At 43.3% G+C, this 26372-nt stretch overlaps 2 protein-coding genes across 2 annotated transcripts; one reads left to right on the top strand and one right to left on the bottom strand.

The window, feature by feature from the left end:
- Positions 1–2152: 2152 nt before the first annotated feature.
- Positions 2153–4265, top strand: LOC136482886 (frataxin, mitochondrial-like). Its single transcript, XM_066480046.1, has 5 exons — positions 2153–2279; positions 3165–3237; positions 3331–3378; positions 3484–3578; positions 3991–4265. The coding sequence occupies exons 2-5, from the start codon at positions 3172–3174 to the stop codon at positions 4118–4120; spliced, it is 339 nt and encodes a 112-aa protein (XP_066336143.1). The 5' UTR covers positions 2153–2279; positions 3165–3171; the 3' UTR covers positions 4121–4265.
- Positions 4266–4349: 84 nt separating this feature from the next.
- On the bottom strand, positions 4350–4856 carry LOC136480860 (calcium-binding protein PBP1-like). The gene has a single exon (XM_066478296.1). It carries the CDS (start codon positions 4839–4841, stop codon positions 4350–4352), a length of 492 nt encoding a protein of 163 aa, XP_066334393.1. The 5' UTR covers positions 4842–4856.
- Between the last annotated feature and the right edge of the window lie 21516 nt (positions 4857–26372).

Below are 26372 nucleotides of genomic sequence, written 5' to 3'. Positions count from 1 at the left end.
GAAAATACTTTGCCGAGTGCTCCCGATCTGGCTCTCGGCAAAGGTTTTTTTTAATTTTTTTTCTTTACCGAGTGTCCCAGATCTGGCACTCGGCAAAGATTTTTTTTTAAAATACTTTGCCGAGTGCCCCTGACACGGCGCTCGGCAAAGTTTTTTTTTTCAAAATGTCTTTGCTGAGTGCCACTGGGAAGGCACTCGGCAAAGAGGAAATTTTTAAAAAAAATTGAAAACCCTCTTTGCCGAGTGCCTTATTCTGGGCACTCGGCAAAGACCCCCTTTGCCGAGTGCCATCCCCCAGCACTCGGCAAAGAATTTTTTTTTTGCCTCCAAATTTTTTGTGCAGCCCTTTTAAGCTATCAGGAACTCCTAGTTAGAATTTGAGGATTTTTTGTGGCTTTTTGATATATTTAGTTACTTTATTTTGTTTACTTGAATTTTTTCAAAAAATATAAATTTGAACTGCACGTGGTACGAATAATGGAATTTAATGATTCAAAAAATGATAGTCATGTTACTGAGTGTAGTGTGAGGCCGTATCCAGGAACGTATCCGAAATTTCGGACATCTTGTTCACGAAACATGACCGCGAACTTGCGTGCGAAGTGTTTTTAAATTCTATAAAAAGCAAACGAAGTCCGAATATCATAAAACTTGTTGAGATGTCGTGATATCGTATGTGGAGGCTATGATAAAAATTTGAGAAGGTTTGGTGCACGTTGTCACGTATGATGCTTACAAACCAGGACATCTCCACATGTGATATCATGTGATAACGTGTGATACATGTAGAGATGTCCTGGTTTATAAGCATCGTACGTGACAACATGTACGAAATCTTCTAAAATTTTTATCATAGCCTCCACATACGATATGATGACATCTCAACAAGTTTCATAATTTTCAGACTTCGTTTGTTTTTTATAGAATTTAAAAACACTTTGCACGCAAGTTCGCGGTTATGTTTCGTGAACAAGATGTCCGAAATTTTGGGTCCGTTCCTGGATACGGCCTCACACTATACTCAGTAACATGACTATCATTTTTTGAATCATTAAATTCCATTATTCGTACCACGTGCAGTTCAAATTTATATTTTTCAAAAAAATTCAAGTAAACGAAATAAAGTAACTAAATATGTTAAAAAGCCACAAAAAAAATCCCCAAATTCTAACGAGGAGTTCCTGGTACTTTAAAAGAGCTGCACAAAAAATTTGGAGGCCAAAAACAAAAACAAAAAAAAAACTTTGCCGAGCGCCGTGGCATGGCACTCGGCAAAGGGGGTCTTTGCCGAGTGCCAAAAATAAGGCACTCGGCAAAAAGGTATTTTTGAATTTTTTTAAAAAATTTCTTCTTTGCCGAGTACTCCTGTGAAGATATTTTTTTAAAAAAATTTGTCGACGGTCGGATCGGGGCACTCGGCAAATTGCCTCCTTTGGCGAGTGCCTCCCTGATCCGGCGCTCGACAAAGGGGTGGGTGGGGCACTTAGAGCAAGTATAATGAGGCCAGCTCAGTCGGCGAAATAACCTAACACATCAGCACAATCTGACGTGGGAGAGAAAGAAAGCAAGAGAGAGAGGCGAGCGGGCGACTAGCTTAACGCCGGCAAAAAGCGGGCGAAATGGCCTGTTCCCCAGCTCCTCCGGCTCCCATTGATTCCCACGTCGTTTGTAAACACGCCGAGCATTAAAGGATGGACGCCACCACCGGTCCCCAGCTCGAGTGACCTGGCGCTCCTTGCAGCTGGCAGCGGGCGTACTTACTAAACTTGCTCTTAGAGCCCCCGCGCCGCCGCTCCGCACAGACAGACAGAGCCCCCGCACCGCTGCTCCGCCGCTCCCGGCCATCCCCGCGCTGCCGCCCGCCAAGGCCGGCCCGCCCTCGCTCCGCGCGCCGCCCTCCCCTCCCCGTGCGCCGCCCGCGTGCCCGCGCCACTGCGACACCCGCGCGCTCGGCCGCAGCCCCTCCCTGCGCCGCGCGCCGGTAAGCACAAGCCAGCCAGCGAAGGTGCTAGCGCCGTCGGAGGCGGCCTGCTCGCCCTCGCGTGTGCTTCGCCCTTCCGTGTTGCGGACTCGCCTGGTCGGTGGTTGCCGGCGGCGGCGCTGGCGAATCGAGGGGCGGGGCGGCGAATCGGCTCAGGGGGGGGGTGGGCAATCGAGCACCGCCGTGCCTCGTGCCTTCGTGCGGCTGCCGCCTGTCGGCCGGCGTTGCCCAGGCGGACAGGCCACAACCGGCAGCGGGAGTCCGGCGGTCTGGGCTTCTGGCAGCAGCAACACAGCAGGTATTTGGCATTTGAGAAATCGAGTGCTATTTCGTATTTTTTTCATTTAAATCAATTGCAACACAGTAGTATGTAACCTGCGCATATGATTTACACGCGTAAATAGTGGACCTAAGCGGAGAAATTCACCAGCTCCGCCAACTGCACAATGAATTTTCACCTTGCTGCAATATATTTGCAGTTACAGCATAGCATAGCATGCCATCCTCTCTCTCTTTTGAATGAATCGGCGAAGGCAGGTGCCCATGTCATAAAATAGAGAAGGGGGTATCATTATATCACCTTGATCCACCAATAGTTTGTAGCCACAAATTGCAGTCCTGACAGAGAGACTTTCATACTGTTAAGGCATTGAAAAAGTGTTCTCTTGCTGAATCTCGGGGTCACAGAGGGTATTGACGATGTGCAGCCTTTCTTGTTTAACCTTGTTGCAGATGTAGTTACTTAAAGGTTTTCTGAGGCCTAACCCACGATTTCTGAAGACTAATTAGTACATCAGGTTGTGATGCATCTTTAGGTTCAGAATTAATTTGTTCTGCTGTCTTAGGGGAATTTGCCTTGTGTTGTGACTATATAGTTGAAGATAAGTTAGCAATTTTTAGGTAACCCTAAATTAGGTACTCCGAACATTCTGTAATTTGCCAAATAGTGACAATGGACAATAGGTCGTTAGAAGAGACTACAGTTGCTTGAATCAACAAACTGAAATGTAGAAAGTTGGGCTAGCTACTGGTATTAGTTGATTGCAACAATGTATAGAATAAAATTTGATCTTCAGTATGTTTGACTGTTTTTTACTTTATAATTGGTTATTTGAACTTCTGTTATTATATAATCTTTTGCTGCATGGGGTAGTTGGTGATTATGATTGTGTACGTTGAACAGGTTGGCAATGCAAGAGGATGAGTTTCACAAATTAGCAGATGAGACGATTCATGATTTGCTTGAAAAACTTGAGGTAGTGAATCCTCTTTGTTATGGCCTTCAGATATCTCGAACATGTTAGAGTCAGCATACTTCTGACTAATGCTATTCTTCATGTCTTTTTTAGGAGTATGGTGACTCCATTCAGATGGATGGTTTCGACATAGAGTACGGAGTTAGTTGCAACACGTGATCGAGAATCATGCAATCCTTGCTAGTATGTGTTTTCTTTTTCATGTATTTGATTATTGATGCATCCTTATTTTCTTGGACATTTTAGAATCAGGTTTTGACACTAAGGCTTGGGGATTTGGGGACATATGTTATAAACAAGCAAACGCCAAACAAACAAATCTGGCTATCTTCACCTGTGAGGTACAATTGCTATCTTAGTATCTCAGTTGTTTTTTGTTTCATTATACGTAATAGACACCTGAATTTGATTGCCATCGTCTTGTCTGCCATGTTGTATTATCCTCCTTTCTCAAGGTAGATGCATATTGTATTACACTAATAGTTAATTTTACTAGTATCACGAACCTGTCACTGTGTAAGGACTTAAGAGTACTGAGTACGTGTCATTTTTCTACTATTGTTTTGTGATAGGTGGTTCAGTTTATTCAATATGGTTATTTGTCTTATGATGTTGCTGTGAAACTTATTCATACTTTGATTTCCAATAAAATAGACCCACGCTTGGGTATTTTGTACAATACCCAAAAGCGCTTTGCTGAACTTGTATGCCATTTTTATCTTATACAAAGATGCTATCTGGATATGAATGCAGTGGGCCTTCTAGGTTTGATTGGGATGCAACAACTAATGGTTGGATATTCAAGAGGACTGGAGTGAACCTTGTGCAGCTTCTGGAGGAGGAGATTGGTGAGCTCTGTGGTACTCCAGTAGAACTTTCATAGAGTACAGGAAATGCCACACAGCTAGGTTGGATGGAGAGTAGTGCACTTGAGGGAATGAGACACTCGTGTAATGTGGTTTATCACAAAACTTTTTTTTTTGTTCTACGTATTTGCACACAGTTTGGAATAACTAACTTCCCCTCGCTGGTAACGGGAGTATTATTCATCAGGTAACTGCAAAGTGAATGCTCGTGGCACTTTGTAGTCCAATTTTCCGCTTTTGTTAGTATCATAATCTGAGCAATGTCAGCATGTCCACATTAATATTTCTGAATGCAATATCACATTGGAGTTGAACTAGCAAAATAACAAAATATGACCTATATTCTGTATTTCTGTTGTACCAAGTAACAAGGATCAAACTACATCCATGCTGAAACATCCTGTGTGCCTCTTCTTCCATCAGCTCAGGGCTCAGTCTGACCATGAGGATGCACTCCATCTGATCCAGCGCCCCATCCCCGTCCAGGTCGCCTTCCTTCATCATCTCCAGGAGCTCATCATCCCGGAGCTGGCCAAGCGCGAGCCTGGCCGCGTTCTGCTTCAGGCTCCGGAAGGTGATCTTTCCTGCCCTGGGCTCCATGAGCAGCTGGAACCCCTTGCAGAGCTCCTGGATCAGGCCCTCCACGCCGAGCTTCCTCGCCATCAATGGCAGGAAGTCCTGGAACTGCACGGAGGCGCCCTTGTCTGAGTCCATGCTGGAATTATCCCGCGAGATCATAGCAAAGATTGAAGACCTGGCATTTGGCAAGATTTATGCGTGGGGTTGTGGACTTGTGGTTCGTAGTGGGTCATGGAGGAGGTGGGTGTTTATATAAGGGGAATGATGGGAATGATGGGGATGCATGTGTGGATGGATGAGATATATATATGTAATGAATGAGATATATATGTGATATATGTTTGTATGAATTTATTTGTCATGATGGAATGTAAAAATAAAATAAAAAATTATCGTTTTGGGTCACTTTGCTGATTGTTGCACTCGGCAAAGGACCCCGTTGCCGAGTGTCATGGTCACAGCACTCGGCAAAGCTGGAAAAATGGGCGCTCGGAGAACCATTTTTTCAGCTTTGCCGAGTGCCATGACCATGGCACTAGGCAAAGAATTTTTTTTAAAAAAAAATTCAAACTTTGCCGAGTGCCGGCCAGAGGGCACTCGGCAAAGAATTTTTTTTAAAAAAAATTTCAAACTTTGCCGAGTGCCAGCCAGAGGGCACTCGGCAAAGAATTTTTTTTTAAAAATTCAAACTTTGCCGAGCGCCGGCCAGGGGGCACTCGGCAAAGAATTTTTTTTAAAAAAATAAAAAATCTTTGCCGAGTGCCAGCCAGAGGGCACTCGGCAAAGAATTTTTTTTTAAAAAAATTTCAAACTTTGCCGAGTGCCAGCCAGAGGGCACTCGGCAAAGAATTTTTTTTTTAAAAAATTTCAAACTTTACCGAGTGCCAGCCAGAGGGCACTCGGCAAAGAATTTTTTTTAAAAAAAATTCAAACTTTGCCGAGCGCCGGCCAGGGGGCACTCGGCAAAGAATTTTTTTTTAAAAAAAATAAAAAATCTTTGCCGAGTGCCTGTAGGGTTGGCACTCGGCAAAGAGACCGTCAACGGGGTCGGCGCCGTGATGGTCGCTTTTCTTTGCCGAGTGCCCCCGGGGCTCTCGGCAAAGCCTTTGCCGAGTGCCCGATAAAAGACACTCGGCAAAGAGGGCTTTGCCGATCAATTTTTTGCCGTGTGTTCTTTGCCGAGTGCCGCACTCGGCAAAGGCTTTGCCGAGTGCAATTTGGCCTTTGCCGAGTGCCTCGGGCACTCGGCAAAGAACCTGAATCCAGTAGTGTGCGAGCTTGATGATGCTGCATCTGTAGGAAGAAATTATTAGACGTAAGGAAGCAGAAAGAAGCAATCTGTTGTTTTTATATGTATATTGCAAGCACTGTGTGAGTGCTGTCAAGAGTGGTTTCCTTGAATACAGTACTGAGACATAGAGGATTAATTATGTGATAATACAAAACAATTTTGATTGATCTCAGTTGCTATCTTATTTAGTCAAGTGGAAATTTCCTAGAAAAAGGAAAATAGCTGAGGGGAGCATTTCTTCTAATTTCTAGCAGCTTATGCAGTATATAAAATAAACAGTATCAAATTTTGAACTTTTAAGGTTTAAATGAACCAAAAACATTCAGTAAGCACATCAGTGACTTGCATTTCGAAGGGCATTCATACTTTCCAAAGTGAGCAGGAAAATTATTATTTTTTATTTTGAGGCACAAATATGAATCTTAGTTCGAACTAATTAGAATACTGGAACTGTCATTTCTGACATCTGAATTATCATCACAAGGGTACGGTACATAGTTTCATTTGCATGAGCACAGCCTAGGTACGATTTTATCAGTCGGAAACATGACATGAGTTTAAACTTAACAAATCAAAAGCCATCAGGCTATGAGCGTCAATCTAAGTAATCAAAAGCCATCAGGTTATGAGCGTCAACTTAATAAATCGAAAGCTATCAGGTTTATTGCGAACCTCCAGACCATTGAAAACAAGAAATATTAATTCAATTGAATGATGGGTCTAAAAAAATATATGGCCAAGAGGCATGTGAATGGAAAAGAGATGTACGCAGTGCAGTCCCTTGAACGTCCACCGGAAAGTAGACGATCCGAGGAAGAAGAAGAAGAAGACGTCGGCAGTCACTAGGAAGAAGCGGGCAGTCACGAAGACGCTCCCCAAAAACCTGATCGCCCGCACACCCGGCAGTCACCAGGAAGAAGCGAGTAGTCGCGAAGACGCTCCCCAAAAACCTGATCGCCCACACACCCGAGCAGATGTCACAGATGCAGACTGCGGTTCCGGAGGCCTGCTCTCCCAACTCTCCGCGAGCGCAGAGGATCGGGATGGGGAAACTTAGAAGGCAATGCAGTAGTGAGAAGTGAAAAACAATAATTGACTATCTTAGGATTTTCTAAACTAAGAACTTCCAATGATAGTTCTATCGTTGTTATGTCTTTTCCCAGAAGGATTGGTACACACACACACACATATATATATATATATATATATATATATATATATATATATATATATATATATATATATATATATATAGAGAGAGAGAGGAGAACTCCTTGCCTCCGCATCAACTAGCAATATGGTACTAATTGACGTTGTACCTTCCACCTCTACTTATGGACTTAAACAATAAAGCCCATTAAGGAACACATATATTGGGCCTTTGAGATTTATTAGAATTTCTTTATATGGATTTAGGGAATTTTATCATATAAATTCTAACAGATTCGTCTGGGTGTGTTGCTGCAGAACTAAATGTGCGCTTCTAAATTTTAGAAGCCTTGTTAGAACTACGCCGACCTTCATATGTCCCCACATTAGTTGTAACACATAAGGTTACTGACTTACCGAGGACTTTGAACTTACAGTGTATTTTGCGAAAGGTGAGCAGGACAGGATGGGGCGGGAGCATGACCTGGGCGCTGGTGAACCCATGCGCCGAGCCGGTGAAGGTCTGACAGCAATCGGTAGATCAGGCCATTCTCTACAACCAGCTATCCCCTGCGGCTTGCTCTGTGCGTCTTCTTGTCGTGATGTTGTGCTGCGAACTGGAAATTTAGGCTGAACAATTGCTGAAACTGCAACGCTGTCGTGTGTCAGGGTGGTGTAGGATGCTGTACTCGAATAGTATGTCGGATAGGAAACACCATCCCATATGATTCCGACCAGGTCACGACTACTCGACTCCGACTTGATCGCTGCGCCGCCATGTACGCAAACCCGGCATTCCCGGCATTCTATATATATCACTACGTAAAAAACGATTTTTAACAATGGTTCGAATTTTTTATAGGAACGGCTGGTGATGGAGCCGCCCCTACAGTGACGTGCTCAGGAGCCCAGACACCAGCCGCCCCTACAAATGAAACAGCAGGGGCGGCTGGTGATACGAGCCGCCCCTACAAATAGGGTCTGATTTGTAGGGGCGGCTCAATCACCAGCCGCCCCTGGAGTTGCTATTTGTAGGGGCGGCTGATGATTGACCTGTCCCTACAAATGTCCCCGTATATATAGCTCCGATTTGCAGGGGCGGCTCAATCACCAGCCTCCCCTTCAAATGACCCACATATAAAACAGCTGCAACACCTTCTTCCTCCTCGAGTCACTCAGTCCAACCTATGAAAGAAAGGTAGGGATGCCTTGGGTACCTTCCAAAAAGTACTCTACTAAGGGGAGAAGATTTTGGTCTCAAATCTTTTGGTGGAGAGGTCGTAGAAGGTAAGAAAATGCTATTCCACAATTTTTTTTGAAGTTTTAATGGTTGGTTAGTGAGTAATTACAGTTTTGTTTTTCTCTCTTCTATGGTGCTTGAGCTACTTATGAAGCAAATTAGACCAAAGTTTTAAATGTACTAGGGTAAATTAGGGAGGGGAACAAGATCATACCCTTATTTGGTCCATGTTTCTTGATTTTAGTGAACAATTAGTTAGTTTTATGGATGTTTCATGTGCATGTGGATCTAGATCTAGGGTTTGGTTTTTTTATTAATTTCGTTTTTGTAAATTTATGTTTGATGAAATTGGACTAGGGTTTGTATGAAAGATATTGGGTAAAGTATAATTGTTGCTAATTGTTGTCTTTGAAATTGTTTATTATAATCAATAAATATTTATTTTAATTATTTATGGATAAATGGGCCATTAATTAATTTTCCTCTACCATGGTGTGTTTGTATGCTTCATGTTATTATATTAGATTTATATTCATATATATCTGAAGTATATACAATTATTCTCAACTAATTATTAATTTGTTTTATTTTTATATATATCTGAATAAGTAGTCCTTTAATATTTGTTTTGTTGTTGTTGTAAAAGATGCAGTACATGAACTCTTGGATGTATGGTTCGTTAAGGTTCAACGCAGATTTTCATGAAGAGGTGGATAAATTTATTGAAGCTGCAAAGAAGCATGCAATGACATTGAAAGAGAATAAGGATATATACAATTATTTGCCCATGTAAAGATTGCAAGAACCGTATGGCATGGACAGATGTGACTATCATCATATCACATTTGATTATGCGAGGATTTGTTGAGGACTACACAGTATGGATTCATCATGGTAAAACGGTTATTGTTAACGACGAGGATGAGGACGAATACGACGACGAAACCATAGAATCCCTGTCCCAATATTCAGTAGAGCTTGATGCACGAATGAATTTCGAGTTTGGCAATGAATAAGGTGATGATGCTGGTGGTTGGGATGATAACGACGAAGGTGGTGCCAATAATGATGGTGGAGCACGTGTCGGGGATGAAGATGATTTGGAGGACATGATTCGAGCCCTTGGACCAGAGATTTTACTAAATAGCCCGAAAGGTCTAGAAAATTTGGAAAGGGTGACGAAAGCATCGAAGGGGACTGTGTATGGTGTTGAAAAGGGTTGTCTGACACATTGGACATTGCTATGTTTTGTGCTTTAGCTGCTCATCCTGAAGGCTAAGTATGGCTGGTCAGACTGTAGTTTCAATGATCTATTACATCTCCTGTCATGGGTGCTGCCACGACCAAACTCAGTTCCCGCCAACACATACCAAGCGAAGAATGTCATAAGTCCATTGACAATGGGGGTTGAAAAAATCCATGCATGCCCCAACCACTGTATACTTTTTCGTGGCGAAATGTTACTATTGTAAGTCCAGACAAATTAGAGATAATATCGAATAAATCATTTTTTTACAATCCACGAACCGGTACTTTGGATGGGGGCATTCCAATGGTTGAAGTCAGCCCAGCTATTATGGAAAATCATTCCATGATGATGGAATTTATAAATCGAAATTTGGGGGTTACTCCCATGAGTAATGAGCTAATAAGTTCACAAGGAACTATGTGGAAAGCCCTAAACAATGCGGCGGAATCACTAATTAATGGGTTCATGACAGAATTAGGAGGACTCGAGGCCCACTGCGCTGGAATCATAGGCTATGATGCCTCAGATTGTGTGTTACATATACTCATGTCCCAAACCCCTGACAGCGTAAGCTTCATTTATGGCAATCTATTTACCATTGTGAAATTAGGTGGTTCGTTTAGAAAACTATGGATGAATTACCATATTTGGGATGGTTTGTCTGTGTTTTTACATACTAGTGTGGTACCAGACTCCATACAGGATTTGGTAAAGGGACTTTATGAATTGGATAAAATAGAAGGTCATCATATCATTAAGTTCCGTGAGGCTCTCAGGTATGACTTTCAATCCTCTAGCATCTAGTCACCAGATAAATGTCCCTGGTATGGGACCAGCCGATACAAGAACAATGATCTTTACACTGGTAGAGAACAGAGCTTTACTCCTGGTGGGAAACCCCCTCTAGTCCCGGTTCCCCACCCGGGAGCAAGCATCTGGGACTAAAGGGAGGGTTCTTTAGTCCCGGGTCAGGAACTGGGACTAAAGGGGGACCTTTAGTCCCGGTGGGTAACACTAACCGGGACTAAAGGTGCCTCCTGACATACCACGATGGCCGGCACCCTTTAGTCCCAGTTGGTAATACGAACCGGGACTAAAGATTTTTTTCTTTTTTTTTCTTTTCATTTTTTTGTTTTCTTTTCAAAATAGGTTTTCGAAGTCGTATTGTACGCTACTAATTATACATTTATACGCGCGTATAGTATGTTTCAGTTCAAGCACAATGAACGTATTAAATCACACAATTCAAGCATAGAAATATAATGTAAAATACACATATGCATGCATGCATCATATATATATTTACATGCATGCATGCATATGTGTATTTTACATTATATTATTTCATGTGCATATATTACAAAAGATTGCATTACAGTTGTTGTGATATAACAAGTTTCCTCTCATCCTCTAGCTTGGCTTCCATGGCAGTGTTGGGTCGAAGTAGAACTCGCCCTTGGAATCGATGACCTGCTCATTAAAAATCTGGCTATAGACTCTTGAATTGCTTTGATTTGGTCTTGCCGTATGACCTTTTCCTCCAACCATCGAGCCTACAGGTTTCAATTAAAGGAAAATAAATTAATATATGTACATACACACACACACACACACACACACACACACACACACACACACACACATATATATATATATATATATATATATATATATATATATATATATATATATATATATATATATATATATAAAGACATAGTAACACAATCAATAATAATAATTAAATGAATATATAATGTATTTTTAACGTACTTTGAGTCTCTCTGTAGGAGTTCTTTGGGGGACCACCTTGATAAACTTGCAAACATAGTAACCACAGTAGTTGTTCCCCTGTTCCTGCCTCAGACACCACTTTACGAGAAAAAGATTTGTCATCCAATCTGGTGATCCGGTGAAAGCTATATGTTTAATTAATAAAGATGATGCGATTTAGGGGACTTACTTTCAAAGGGATTACATTCAGTGGCGCTTTGCATCTTCCCATGTGTTGCTTCTCAATAAAGGTTTTCCAAACACTGCCCAATAAAAAATTTGCCACGTCATCAGATATAGTTAATCATCATGTTTGTGTGTATATATAGTTGCTAGAGATACCGAAATTATCTCTGGATAATATCTATCATATCTTGGTAGTCTTGTTGTGGTTTTCTCATCAAGTCATAGATTATCAAGTGACTTTTCACCAGATCGATGTCCATCAATATCCAGTGATTGCTGCATGTGTTTATAGGATATAACGCATAACACTCATTAATTAACTAGAATCAACATATGAGCCATTAAGGACGATCAACATTATTAACACTCACTTGAAGTTGTAGGGAAAGAGTATATCCTTCTTGTGGCGTTGGTTCACTAAAAGTTCATGAGGTCCCTGACTCAGACTTCCAATTAGTCTTTGGAGTAACTGGGTCTTTGAATACTATATGGGGATCAACAAAACCAATTTTATTGCAGCCTTCCTTTCTGAGCTCTGTCATTGTAAATCTGCATATATATAGTACTTGTTAGGATAATTTATATGCATATACACACATATGATGAGTTTAATAATAGATCGAAAGAATTTTTACTTACAGGCAATAGTAGCTAATGATAACTTTATCTAGAGAGGTCAGGTGGCATAGTTGATGAAATTCTGCAAAGTCAACATACATAACATCATCGCCACGGAACCAATGTTCGTCTCTAATTCTGACACCAACACAGAAGTCTCCACCGGTAGACGCCTGCATGTACCACTTGTTTAGCAGGTACATTTGCGTCCCCAGATCAGATAAGGCTTGAGGGTTGTATAGACTCTGGCCTAGTACAAATTTTTTCTTCCAAATATCAACCTCCGCCGCACTCTCAATGTTTCCATCACCAAACATCTGGTAAAGGTCGAGACTAGTCTCATCAATAAATTCACCAAGGTGATCCAAATCGACATCCGGAGGTATGTTTGCCTGATGCATTAATCCTAAATTCGAACCATATTCATTACCAACAACTAGCGGGGGGACTAATTGGTGCGATTGTTGTCTGAGTTGTGCAACTCCTTTCCCTGCCCGCTTCTTTTTCTATGCCGCCTCAATTGACTTGGTGAGAGTGCGGTCATAGTCCGTTAACGTTGATTTGGACGGCTTACGAGATTCCTGCTGTTGTTGCTGGTAAGAAGCCACCTTTTTTCTTAGAATATCTGGAGCTACGAAGAAGTACGGTTTCTCCGAGTTTCTCCTTGCTTCTTGATTCTTTTAAGTTTTTCATAGAATCTGGACATATCTTTTTTATATGCATCAGTTCCTTCTTCCTTCTCTTCAGATATTATTTTGGGAATAGCCCTTGGTTTCACGGTGGCTTTCTTTGCCAGTGGGGATGGTTTCGTTTTTGCGGGGCTGGCCTCTTGCTAGTACTTGGCTTCTTGGTAGGCGGGGGCAGGGGAGGTGTTGGAGACCTCCTTGGAGGTGGTGGCAGCGGCGTTGGAGACCTCCTTGGAGGTGGCGGCTGCGGCGTTGGAGACCTCCTTGGAGATGGTGTGGATGCAGCCTCGCCTTCCAACACATTGTTATCGTACAAAGCACTATGATGATATGGCGATTGAACAATTGGATTTAGGTTGGGGGAGGATCTGCTACAAAAAAAGGAATGATATATTATTATGAGCAGATTGTTAATTATTTAAGCCAATATAAATTAATGATGTAGTGTTTTCATCCGCACCTATGGTGAGGTAGTTCAGGAGGAGGTGGAGGCGACATCCCAGGAATGATGATGTAGCGCTTGCGCCATAGAATGAATGTCTTCTCTGCTTCTCTGAGAGTCTTCTCGCCATCACCTCCAGGAATGTCAAGAGGCAAATCACTAAAACCTTTTTCAGCTTTATCTACCGAGATGGTAGCATATCCTTCTTGGATTATATTCCATGAATCCTTGGTGTCTTGGTTCAGTCGATAGGATTAACAAGACCGATAGCCACCTTGATTGTGGAATTCCCCTTCGGAATGTGTAGCTCACACGATGTACAAGGTTCAGTGACGTCATCCACAGGGAAGCGCAGTCCTGTGTCCCCTTGATTTGGTATCTCTGTGGAAGCGCAGCTGCTTTTCAACTGAACAGATTGGCTAATGTTGATTCCTGGCTCTGATGTCTGCTTGCTTGCACTCACTACTATTTGCACTTGCCTTCTGATTTCCTCCTGCATTCTCGCTTTAAGGTTTTTTCCCGCTCCTGTGCTTCACGCACCGCTTCCTCCAACCTCTGGAGCCGCTGTGCCTCTTCTTCCTTCTTTCTCTGACGGCTTCTATAGGAAGGTCTGTCCTGAGGGAATCCATGCTCCCACAAGACACTTCCTTTGCCTCTAGTTCGGCCATCGTGTTCAATAGTCCCGATGGCGTATGTCAGTTCATCTTTCTCTCTGTTGGGCCTGAACGCACCACTAGCAGTAGCTCTCTGAGCATAAAACAATCTTTCTGCTGCTTCTTGCAGTCTTGCGCCATAAACGCACTTCCCTGTCTCCTGGTCCAGTGTTCCCCCATGAGCGAAAAACCAATTCTTTGCACGCTCTCCCCACTCGAGTGATTCTGGTGTGATACCCTTGGCAAGAAGGTCTGCTTCCATTTTGTTCCACTTCTTAATGGCAGTCGGGTAGCCACCTGATCCCAAGTTATGGTGGTATGTCTTCTGTTGGGCATTACGTTGGTTCTTTATCACCCGACTCACACCATCTTCCGACGTCTTGTACTGTACAAACTCATCCCAATAGGGCCTCTGGTTTGAGATCGGGGCTGGGACAGTAAAATCTGGTGCTATGTTCTTCTTGACATACGTCGTGTATAGGTGTTTCTTCCAAGTCTGAAACTGGGTGGCCATCTTCTTCATTGCCCAATCCCTAACTCGCTCCTTCAATTCATCACCATCTATTATATCATCATAACCATCTGTTTGGAGCATGAAATGTTCCAAGACATCATTCCAAATTAACGTCTTGTCACGATCGAAGACAAAACTGATATGAGGAGCATTGGTCTTCTTCTTCCATTCGCGGGTACTGATTAGGAGCTGGTCCCGTACAAGGTAACCATAGTGGTGCACGAATTTCATTTTATTTCGCCCCCCGGTTCGCCTGTATCCACATTGAACTCCGAGATGATGAAGCGGCCCTCCAATGGCTTTTTGGGACCTCGAACATTTTTACTCTTCGTTGTAGTTGTTGATGTCGATCTAGAGGGCTACAAAACATAAACATTATTTTTAATGTCATGAACACACATAAGACATATGATAATATATATAGCTAATAATAAAAAATATATACTTGGCCAATATGTTGTTGCTCATTTTGTTCAAGAGCTAAGTACTGACTCCCGTCATCTGCATCCTCTTGCACGTTATTTTTAGCACCATCATCGCCGGCAACTTGAGTGCCAGTGTTGATCAAATTCATCATCAACTCCTCCTCATCCATGTTTCTCGGGTCGGCCATCTAGCTTTAAAAAACAAAACCAATATATAGTACGTCAAATCTTTGCTTACATGCATAAAATCTACGAACAATATGCATTATTAAATCTTGCCCCTCGGTCACGGACGCAATTCGCCACACTAGGGCGAACTGCGTCGGTACTAGGGCGAATTAGGGCTATACATAAACAGCCAAGGGCGAGTGTCGGTGACTAGGGCGAACCACGTCGGTGACATCAACAACGCGATTCGCCCTAGTCACCGACGCAATTTGCCCTGGTGTGATTGTTTAGCGTTAACGATAACGATAATACGAATGTTGATCGACTAGGCCGCGAGAGAGGGCAGTGTGACAAGAGTGGCGGTGCTCCACTCCGCCGTATATATGTTTGTACACATGGGTGAATGAGGGCGGCGGTGCTCCACCGTATACATAGAAACACATGGGCGAACGAGGGCGGCGGTGCTCCGCGACGTATATATACATGCATATGAATACAAATGACGTATATATACGTGTCGGTGTGGTGGCCAGTGTGCTGACGATGACGACGTGAGGCGGGTCGGCGTGCTAACGACGACGACGTGAGGCGGGCCAGGGCAGTGTCGGTGCGTGATGTTGTGATCCTATGTACCATGTGAACCATGTAGTCATTCATCATATATCTTAAACTAAACATAGTCACTTTATTAACTACAATATATCTTATGCCGACACGTAATACGAATGTTGATCGACTAGGTCGCGAGAGAGGGCGGTGTGACGAGAGTGGCGGTGCTCCACTCCGCCGTATATATGTTTGTACACATGGGTGAACGAGGGCGGCGGTGCTCCGCCGTATACATAGAAACGCATAGGCGAACGAGGGCGGCGGTGCTCCATGACGTATATATACATGCATATGAATACAAATGACGTATATATACGTGTCAGCGCGGTGGCCGGTGTGCTGACGACGACGACATGAGGTGGGCCGGTGTGCTGACGACGACGACATGAGGCGGGCCGGGGCAGTGTCATCGGTGCATGATGTCGTGATGTTGCAAGTTTCAGCTAGCTAAGTTACGTCTACCACTGCTTCGAACAAGACCTCGACATCCACCAGGGCTGCGCCACACTGCCGGAACGCATTGTCCACGACGGCCGAGCATTAGAGCTCCGCCGAAAGGCATCGTGAGATTCGCCACCGTGTGACTTCTGGAGACAACAAGGGCCGCCGGAGTAGGTTCTGGGCGTACAGGTACCACATCCACTTGGATGGCAAGGCTATTGACTTGCACGTGGCGTGCTTCAAGGAAATGATTCGCCGCAGCCATGGCATGCCGTTGCCCCAAGACGCCATTGTTGAAACTGACAACCATGGCATGCCCCCCAAGACGACGGCAGCAGCTGATGGCTCCTCCGCTATGGACGACAAGCAGCAAAAGACCCCAACCATGCATGGGTCCTCAGTGACGCTGTTTCACCATGCACGACGAAAGCCGAGAGAACTCTCACCTCAGGCGGGCGCGGTGGAGGGCCACGGGCGTGCGCGGTGGAGGCTAGGCCGCACGAGGTCATCGGCAGTGGAGGGCCGCACGAGGCGAGGCGCGGGCTCCGGTGTCACGGGGGCGGGCTGATGCGCAGGGGAAGACGAATCGGCGGCGGCGCGAGGAAGAAGAGAAAGAGCGGCGGTGTTCGACGAGGAAGAAGAGGAGGGGATCGATCTACGCCTGGCACTGGCGGTTATATACCTAGGAGATTTACTCCCGGTGCCAGCCACCAGCCGGGAGTAAAGGTCCTTTACTCCCGGTGCGTATTACCAACCGGGAGTAAAGGTCCCTTTACTCCCGGTGCGTGTTACCAACCACCGGGACTCCCAGTTGGTAACACGCACCGGGAGTAAAGGGTTTTTTTTGGCGGGCCACGAAACTGCAGCCCACCTTTACTCCCGGGTGGGCTTTCCACCCGGGAGTAAAGGTGGGCTGCAGTTTTGTTTCCCGCCTGTTTTGAGCAAAAATTTTTAATAGAAATATGCATTTTCTTGTTAAATACATAGTAAATTAAATAAAAGGCATAAAATTATTTTGTTAAAAATATAGATTTTCTTTTTCTTTATTGCACATAGGAAAAATCTATAACCTAACTTTTTTTATTTTTTGTTATAATTATAAAACATAATGTAACTAATATTTATTATTTCGTTAATGCAAAAATGTAGTGTTTAATTAAAATTATTAAAACTATTGGTTTTGGACAGGAAATTTGTTTTCACATCATTTTAACGTTAATATTTTAATTTTTCATCACTCAATATCCTAATTTAACTTTTCGAGAGAGAAATCCCACCAAATCAAACATTGATTTAATTTGAAACACGACATAATAAACATCTGAATTCACAATTATTACATAATATCTCAAACACACACTATATTAAATCACTATATCATCAAGTGGGCACAGCAGTGAACTTCTTCTTTATGTATGTCCCTTGGTTATGATCGCGTCGTAACCATGGAGTGTCCTCATTATTTACCAAGATGCTAGGGTCTTTGTTCACTTTGAAGGGCGGAATTCGGTCATACTTTTCATAATCTTCTGACATGTCTGACTTGTCCTCAATTCCCACGATGACTCTTTTCCCTGAAAGAACTATGTGGCGCTTTGGCTCTTTGGTTGAGTCATTATCGTTTTTCCCTCTTTTTGGTTTGGTAGACATATCATTGACATAGAACACCTGATTCACATCCTTAGCAAGGACGAATGGTTCGTCTTTGTACCCAATATTACTAAGGTCTACTGTTGTCATTCCATACTCATTGTCTATGATTACCCCGCCTCCGGTCACCTTGACCCATTGGCACTTGAACAATGGGATCTTCAAAGTAGGTGCATATTCTAGTTCCCATATTTCATCTATGCGGCCATAATATGTCTGCTTATTCCCATTCGGGTCTGTGGCATCTATGCGGGCACCACTGTTTTGGTTGGTACTCCTTTTATCTTGGGCTACTATGTAGAATATGTTCCCATTTATCTCGTACCCTTTGTATGTTATGATATGCCATGATGGTTGCATAGCCAATAAATACAGTTGCTCATGGATGCTCTCATCACCTTGACATTTTTTTCGCAACCAACCGCCAAAAGTTTCCATGTGCTTACGCGTAATCCAAGCTTCAGTCTTCCCTAGAAACTCGGATCGTAAGAGATCCTTGTGTGTCTCAATATACGGATCTACCAAAGAGGAGTTCTGTAGAACTGTGTAGTGCGCTTTATTGAAATAATCATCCTCCGTACCAATATATGTTTTCCTCCCTAGTGTCCCCTTTCCGCTTAGTCTCCCCTCATGTCTTGATTCAGGAACACCAATCGAGTCAACGTTGGGAATAAAGTCAACACAGAACTCAATGACCTCTTCTATTCCGTAGCCCTTGGCGATGCTTCCTTCTAGGCGAGCACGGTTGTGAACATATTTCTTTAGGACTCCCATGAATCTCTCTAAGGGGAACATGTTGTGTAGGAACACAGGACCGAGAATGAAAATCTCCTTGACTAGGTGAACTAGGAGGTGTGTCATGATATCAAAGAAGGAAGGAGGGAACACCAGCTCAAAGCTGACGAGACATTGAACCACATCATTCTGTAGTTTAGCTAGATCAGTTGGATCAATTGCCTTCTGAGAAATTGCATTGAGGAATGCACATAGCTTCATGGTGGCTAGACGTACATTTGGAGGTAGAATTCCTCTTAATGCAACTGGAAGTAATTGCGTCATGAGAACGTGACAGTCATGGGACTTTAAGTTATAGAATTTCTTCTCTGGCACATTTATAATACCCTTTATATTCGAGGAGAATCCAGATGGTACCTTGATGTTGTTTAAGCATTCAAACATGATTTCCTTCTCCTCTTTGCTTAGAGTGTAGCTGGCAGGACGTAAGTAATGGCGTCCATCATCTGTCTTCTCTGGATGTAGGTTGTCTCTTTCTCTGAAACAACGTAGGTCCTGTCGTGCTTCAAATGTGTCCTTAGGCTTTCAATACACACCCATGAAGCCTAGCAGGTTCACACAAAGATTCTTCGTCAGGTGCATCACGTCGATCGAGCTGTGGACCTCTAGGACTTGCCAATAGGGTAGGTCCCAAAATATGGACTTCTTCTTCCACATGGGTGCGTGACCGTTAGCGTTGTTCGGAACAGGTTGGCTGCCATGTCCTTTTCCAAAGACGACTTTCACATCATTGACCATATCGAGTACATCCTCACCGGTTCAGTTGCGAGGCTTGGTCAGGTGGTCTGCCTTCCCTTTAAAATGCTTGCCTTTATTTCTTACGGGGTGATTTGCAGGAAGAAATCGACGATGGCCAAGGTACACGACCTTTTGACATTTTTTCAAGAATACACCTCTAATATCACCAAAGCAGTGTGTGCATGAATTATATCCCTTGTTTGACTGTCCTGAAAGATTACTTAGAGCAGGCCAATCATTGATTGTTACGAACAACAATGCTCGCAGATCAAAGTGTTCCTGTTTGTACTCATCCCACACACGTAGACCTTCTTTATTCCACAAATGAGAAGTTCGTCAATAAGTGGTCTCAGGTACACATCGATGTCATTGCCAGGTTGCTTCGGGCCTTGGATGAGCACAGGCATCATAATGAACTTTTGCTTCATGCATAACCAAGGAGGAAGGTTGTAGATACTTAGAGTAATAGGCCAAGTGCTATGACTACTGTTCCGCTCTCCAAAAGGATTGATACCATCTGTACTTAAAGCAAACCTTAAGTTTCTTGTGTCATTTGCAAACTCTAGGAATTCTCTGTCGATTGCTCTCCACTGGGACCCATCAGCAGGGTGTCTCAACATATTGTCTACCATATGGTCTTCTTTGTGCCATCGCAACAATTTTGCATGTTCTTTGTTTCTGAATAGACGTTTCAAGCGTGGTATTATAGGAGCATACCACATAACCTTGGCAGGGATTTTCTTCCGCGGACGTTTGCCCTCAACATCACCAGGGTCATCTCGCCTGATCTTATACCGCGATGCATGGCATACCGGGCATGCATCAAATTTCTCGTACTCTTTGCCACGGTACAGGATGCAGTCATTAGGACATGCATGTATCTTCTCGATTTCTAGCCCCATAGGATAGACAACTTGTTTTGCTTTGTAGGTAGTGGCGGGCAATTCATTGTCCTTCGGAAGCATCTTCTTTTGGATTTTTAGTAACTCTCCAAATTCCTTGTCAGATACACCATTCTTTGCCTTCCATTGCAATAATTCTAGTGTGGTTCCCAACTTTTTCTGCCCTGCATCACAAGTTGGGTACAACAATTTGTTGTGATCTTCTAGCATCCGCTCGAACTTGATCTTCTCCTTTTCACTTTCACATTCTCTTTGTGCGTCACGAATGACCTGACAAAGATCATCAGCAGGCTCATCTTCTGTGGCTACCTCTTCTTTAGCTTCTCCCATTGTAGTATCATTGAAGCACGCACCATCGGGAATAATATCATTGTCGTCCCATTGTTCTTCTTCACCTTCTTCCATTACAACGCCGGTTTCTCCGTGCTTCGTCCAACAAATATAGTTTGGCATGAAACCTGACTTGAACAACTGTGAATGAAGAGTCCTTGAGCAAGGATATTCCACCGTATTCTTACATATGGCACATGGGTAGCACATGAAACCGTCGCGTTTGTTTGCCTCGGCCGCACGTAACAAAGAATGCACGCCGTCAATGAACTCTTGGGAGCGGCGATCAGTATTGTACATCCAATGCCAGCTCATCTGTATTACATGACATAAATACCATATTAAAACCTAGATCATAATTAATTATTTATACAACATGTGTGCCACCACAAAAGGTACAAATTTATGAAAGCATCGCTACAATGTAGACAATCCCAACTACCACTAAAAGAACTAAAGCTAAAATACATTTCAGGAGCACAAGGATTTCGCGACCAATCTCAACTAAAACAGACAGATCCTCCGATTGTGCAACATCTTTGGGCTTCTTCGACTGGATCACTGCCTCATTAGCCACCGTATCTGCCTGTTGTGCATGATATTTTTGCACGAGTTCAACATACTCTTCCTCCCAGTAGAAGCCTGAACATCGTCCACTGCCATCCCACTGAAATTAAAACAAAAAATTAGAACTTTAATCACAACCATCATGAAAATAGGTATAAACTAACCATAATCATTAAATACGATAAAATAACTCACATTGCGATCTGGACACTTGTAGAAGATACGATCCTTGTTGGGACCCTCCTTCTTCACTCGGTACTCTATCACAATCTTTGTCTCATCACGACACTTGCCGCATGGAATGAGAGGGAGGCCCGGCCTAAGTCGCTTTGGAAACCCATGAGAGGTCGAGGACCCGGAAGTAGTTGCCATCTACTCTCTATACTCATTTTTTAATACACTATAAATTTCTCATTTTATAAACAAATAAAATTAAGAAACTATAAAATTATCTATATCTCTAAACAATGATATTTTTAATGGCCATTGTGTTCTCGTCTTTTACTGCGGCAGGTAAGTAATTCACATGATATTTCCGCAAATTAACAGAAGAATGGGAGTGTACGCACATAACAATCGATTATCATTTATATTTATATATATACTACGTTTGGGTACGGTGATTGACAGACTACTGCGACGATATCGGGACGTGTGAATAAATAACCATCCGTACTAGTTGACCTTGCTTACGTGATCATCTCGGCGAGCATTTCTCCACCGGACGGCACCGTACTTGGTCAAGGAAGAGCTCCGATTCTACGAGGAAGGGAACACGGTCTTCCACGACCGTTGCCGCTCTCCCTCGTAGAATCAAAGCTCCTCCTTGATGTCCGTTACCGCTCGGCAGAGAACATGCTCGCCGAGCTGAACACGGTCCGCAAGTTCAACTAGTACGGATTTTCTATAATTTTCTAACTATTTCATTTCATAAAAAGTTAAAATAAAATGTTTAGTCGTGGAGTCCATAGAAATGACCATATTTTGACCTAGCAACGCATTGTCAATTGTCATTGCGTTGCATTGCACCCCGTACCGGACTCTGGACAATAAAATACTATGGTCGATCGATGCCGTTCTTTGTCGAATAGTCGCACGACGACGGCCAACGAACCCGTTCAACCACCAAATCTGTCAGGCCTGGCTGTTCGGGTGTATCGTCAAAAGAGAACGGATTTGCTTTTTATTGCACGGCCTTGCATTGCATCTGTCATACCAGTCGGAGGCACTAGTCCCTATACTCATTTTTAATACACTATAAATTTCTCATTTTATAAACAAATAAAATTAAAAAACTCTAAAATTCTCTATATCTCTAAACAATGAAGTGTGCTATGCATGCTACAAATGAACGGTGAATACTAGTTTTTAATAGCTACTTTAACCTTCCTTCATGTAAATATGCAAGCTTGAAGTGTTTTTGAGCTCAAATTGCTTACAAATGAAAAAAACCACAATAAAGAACCATATATATATAGTGAACAAAATGAGATAAGACAATGGTGAAAAACAAGAGTATGAGATTGGTAACCTTTACAACTGAAGAATCGACGGAGGAATCGAAGAAATCGATGGAGGAATCGAAGAATGGATGGAGGAACAATGGAGGGAGGAAGAACACTAGTGCAGTGAGCTTCAAAATGTGCTGAGCTCGGGCTCGGGGAGGAAGAAGGAGACGGCCGATATATAAAGGGGGGACCTTTAGTCCCAGTTGGTGGCTCCAACCGGGACTAAAGGTCCCTCCCAACGGCTCCTGCGGTGGCAGAGACCTTTAGTCCCGGTTGGAGCCACCAACCGGGAGTAAAAGTCTACCTTTAGTCCTGGTTGGTGGTTCCAACCGGGACTAAAGGTCCCTACCAGCTCTGTCCGGCGCAGTAGCCGTTTGGAGGGACCTTTAGTCCCGGTTGGAGCTACCAACCGGGACTAAAGGTATCTCTAGTCCCGGGTGCAAAAAATATCGGGACTAGAGCCCATTTTGGCCAAGGATTAAAGATCTGTTCTCTACTAGTGTTATGGTGGGGACGAAGCCTCCATGGGGGAAAAGAGGAATAAGAAAGGTACAAAAAAGGTGGTACAATAATCTCAGCCCCCAGAGGACACTCCATTAGGCAACGATGTAAAGCAGAAAAGAATTCCTGCCTTGGTAATGTGGTACCTGCCAGTGACCGACCGCTTGAGACGTATCTTCCTAAACCCTAAAGAAGCCGCACTCATGACATGGTGGGATGATGAGCGCAACGTGGATGATGATAAGATTGCACACCCGGCTGATTGTAGTCAGTGGCAAAGGTTTGGTGAGAAGCACAAAGAATTCAGCGATGACCCAAGGAATGTACGGTTTGGCTTGAGCACCGATGGAATGAATCCCTTCAATGAGAGGATGAGCGACCACAACACATGGCCAGTGATCTTGACCATGTACAACATCCCAACATGGTTGTGTCAGAAGAGAAAGTACCTTCTCCTCACTATTCTTATTTCTGGCCCTAAACAGCCAGGCATTGATATAGACGTATTCCTCGAGCCTTTGATGCAAGAAATGGAGAGTGTACATTTTCATATGCAAAACACACCGTAAGATACTCACATGCATCGAAATTTGAGTCTCGTCACGCCACAATATTGTTTTGTCGCGTGACGAGACTCAAATTTTTAAAAATCATAACCCTTCAATACGATGTCGGATGAAGATAATTTTTATATGTAAATTGTAGACCTCGATGAGATCTACAACTTTATAGTTTTAATTTTTTCATTTGAGGACAATAAGATACTCGAAAAAACAATATAAAATTTCAGCACCATAATAATCGCCTACTAGCGCTTGCTGCATTAGAGCACTAATATATTATTTGTATGGAGTTAAATTCAAATACTTTTTATACCAAAGTTGTAGCTCTCAATGAGATCTACAACTTTGTAGTTTTGAGGTTTTTCATTTGAGGACGTTAAGATGCTCAAAAAATAATATAAAATTTCGACGCCTCCCGAAAATAGAAAATCGCTTTTGAAACCAGCCAATGACCAAATTTGTCCGGTTTTGATAGTTGGAGGGTGTTTCTTAACCGGTTTCATAGTTGAAGGTTGAAAATCGAACTTTGGCACGAGTTGAGGGTTGGAAAGTGTACTTTACCTTAACTATATAACCTTTGTAATCGCTTAGGTTTAATTCTACGTCTTGTCGTATCTCTACTATTATTATTATTAAATAAAGGAATGGGTATTTTTTTCCATCTGTTATTGTGTTCTACCTGCGTCCGCCACCTATGATATGTGAACGAGCACACCATCCTCGCCGGTCAGCATGAGTCACTTTTTTTTCTTCTTGAAAACGTAGGAGAACTACGCTTCATTATATTTAGAAGAAAAACATGAGTCGCAACTCACAACCCGTTCACCTCTTTCTCATCTCTCAGCTTTGTCTCTTGTTTGTCTACTTGAGCGGTGTAGATCCTAAGTGGCTGGTCGTGCCATCCTCCCCGATGCCGCAACCTGGGCAACAAGATGAGGACACAGCACCACCGACGATACACCACACATCCAAGCCAACCATATCTTCTGCTGGTATTGTTCACCTTCAAGTATATACTCCCTCTATCCTAAAATAAGTGTTTACATCATATTGAGCTCTTTTACAGTGATTGGGGGTACTTCTTGGTTCGTCTTGGTTTCTAAGCAAGTTATTAACTCTAATTAATTTTATGAGTGGAAGGTTAGTACCTCCACCCTCCCCCCGCAACCACTTGCCCACGAGCACAGGAACCGGCACGCGGCGAGTCCGAATGATGCCAGACTGCCCGCCGCCGCCTCGCCCTCGCACTAGCCCTAGCTGCCGCAGCCTCGCCCTCGCCATCGTGCGGTGCCGCCGCCGCCGCCGGCCTGCCTTCACCTGCGCTCGTCGCTCCTACCTCCTCCTCGATGCCCCCGCCAGGTGCGAGCAGCCCCTGCACCCACCTAGCATGCAGGGGACCCCGTGCCCCCGCCCGCGCCATCGTCATAGCTGCCGACGAGACGCGCTTAGCCCCCGCCGGTCATCCCATGCCCTCCGTCGACAACGCTCGCCACCGTCCCCGCCGTGGACAACACTCGCCCAGTCGCCCCCAAGTACAGGTCCCTTCTGGATCCGATCGAGCTCCAATTGCAGAAGGCCAAGGTTCCCCTCCTCTGCACTTGTTTTGCATTTGATTTATCTCATGTATTCAACTAAGGAAGAAAATTGCAGAGGAAAACAAGTAATTTTGCTTTGCTTTACTGTTAAATCCGTATAGCAGGGAAAAATTCAACAACCAGCTATGTGCTAACCTTTCTTCTTTTTTTTCTAGATGAAGCATGTGTACTCAAGCATCTGTAATGTAATGCAAACATGTTGGTTCCTTCTTGTTTACATTTTTTGACATTGCAGTACAGATGCTTGCTGCTGCTACTTATTAATTTTGTTCACTAGAGTAATGTTAATCAAATCTTCCCTGGAAAAGAGGGATGCTGAAAATACCTGATGCTGAATGTGCTATGCAGTCAAAGGCAAGTTCTTTATGGGAGGGAACAATTTAGTTAAATCTGTCTTCACTTATAATGTTAATCAAATCTTCCCCTGTAGTAGCTGCCTTGAAGCAGGGTTTTTTTTGGCAACCTTTAATAGGTGTTTGTAATGCCATTGAATGCATATTCACCCTGCTTGTCAATTTGTGCCTATTCCCAAGTGTATCTTCATTGAAATCAGTGAGTTCACTCATAGCCTGGGAATCCATAAACTGGATGATTGGATGTTACCGTACTTTATCTAGTTCACTCACAGCCTGGGAAATTGCTATCTTACATCCAGTTTGGACTCTGAATAATTGCAATGCTGCATATATCTTTTTAGTGAATGCATGCTTTTGCCTTTTGGGTACTAAATACTAGTAACTCTGAAACTCTCGCCCATGTGCTAATAATAGTCCACAGCCGTTCGAAGTAGGACTCCGAATAAATGCATACATCTTCCTTGCTACAACAATGCTTTTGGGTATTAACTCTAAAAATCTCACCTAATGGGCCACTAGCAGCTGACAGTGACATGCCATTAGAGTAATAGCCAACTGCGATTTGAGTTTGGACTCTGAATAATTGCTTGCATCTTACTGTGTGCTGGTAACACATTAAGAATAACTGCATGCATCTTACTGTGTGCTGAATAATTGCATGCATCTTAATGCGTTCTGAATAATAGCCAACTGCGATTTGAGTTTGGGCCCTGTTCTTGTTGCTGCAGATTTGTATTTATT

This window comes from Miscanthus floridulus, chromosome 9 (assembly GCF_019320115.1).
Source record: "Miscanthus floridulus cultivar M001 chromosome 9, ASM1932011v1, whole genome shotgun sequence".
In the NCBI taxonomy this organism is placed as follows: domain Eukaryota; kingdom Viridiplantae; phylum Streptophyta; class Magnoliopsida; order Poales; family Poaceae; genus Miscanthus; species Miscanthus floridulus.
This window is presented reverse-complemented; position numbering and strand designations above follow the sequence as displayed.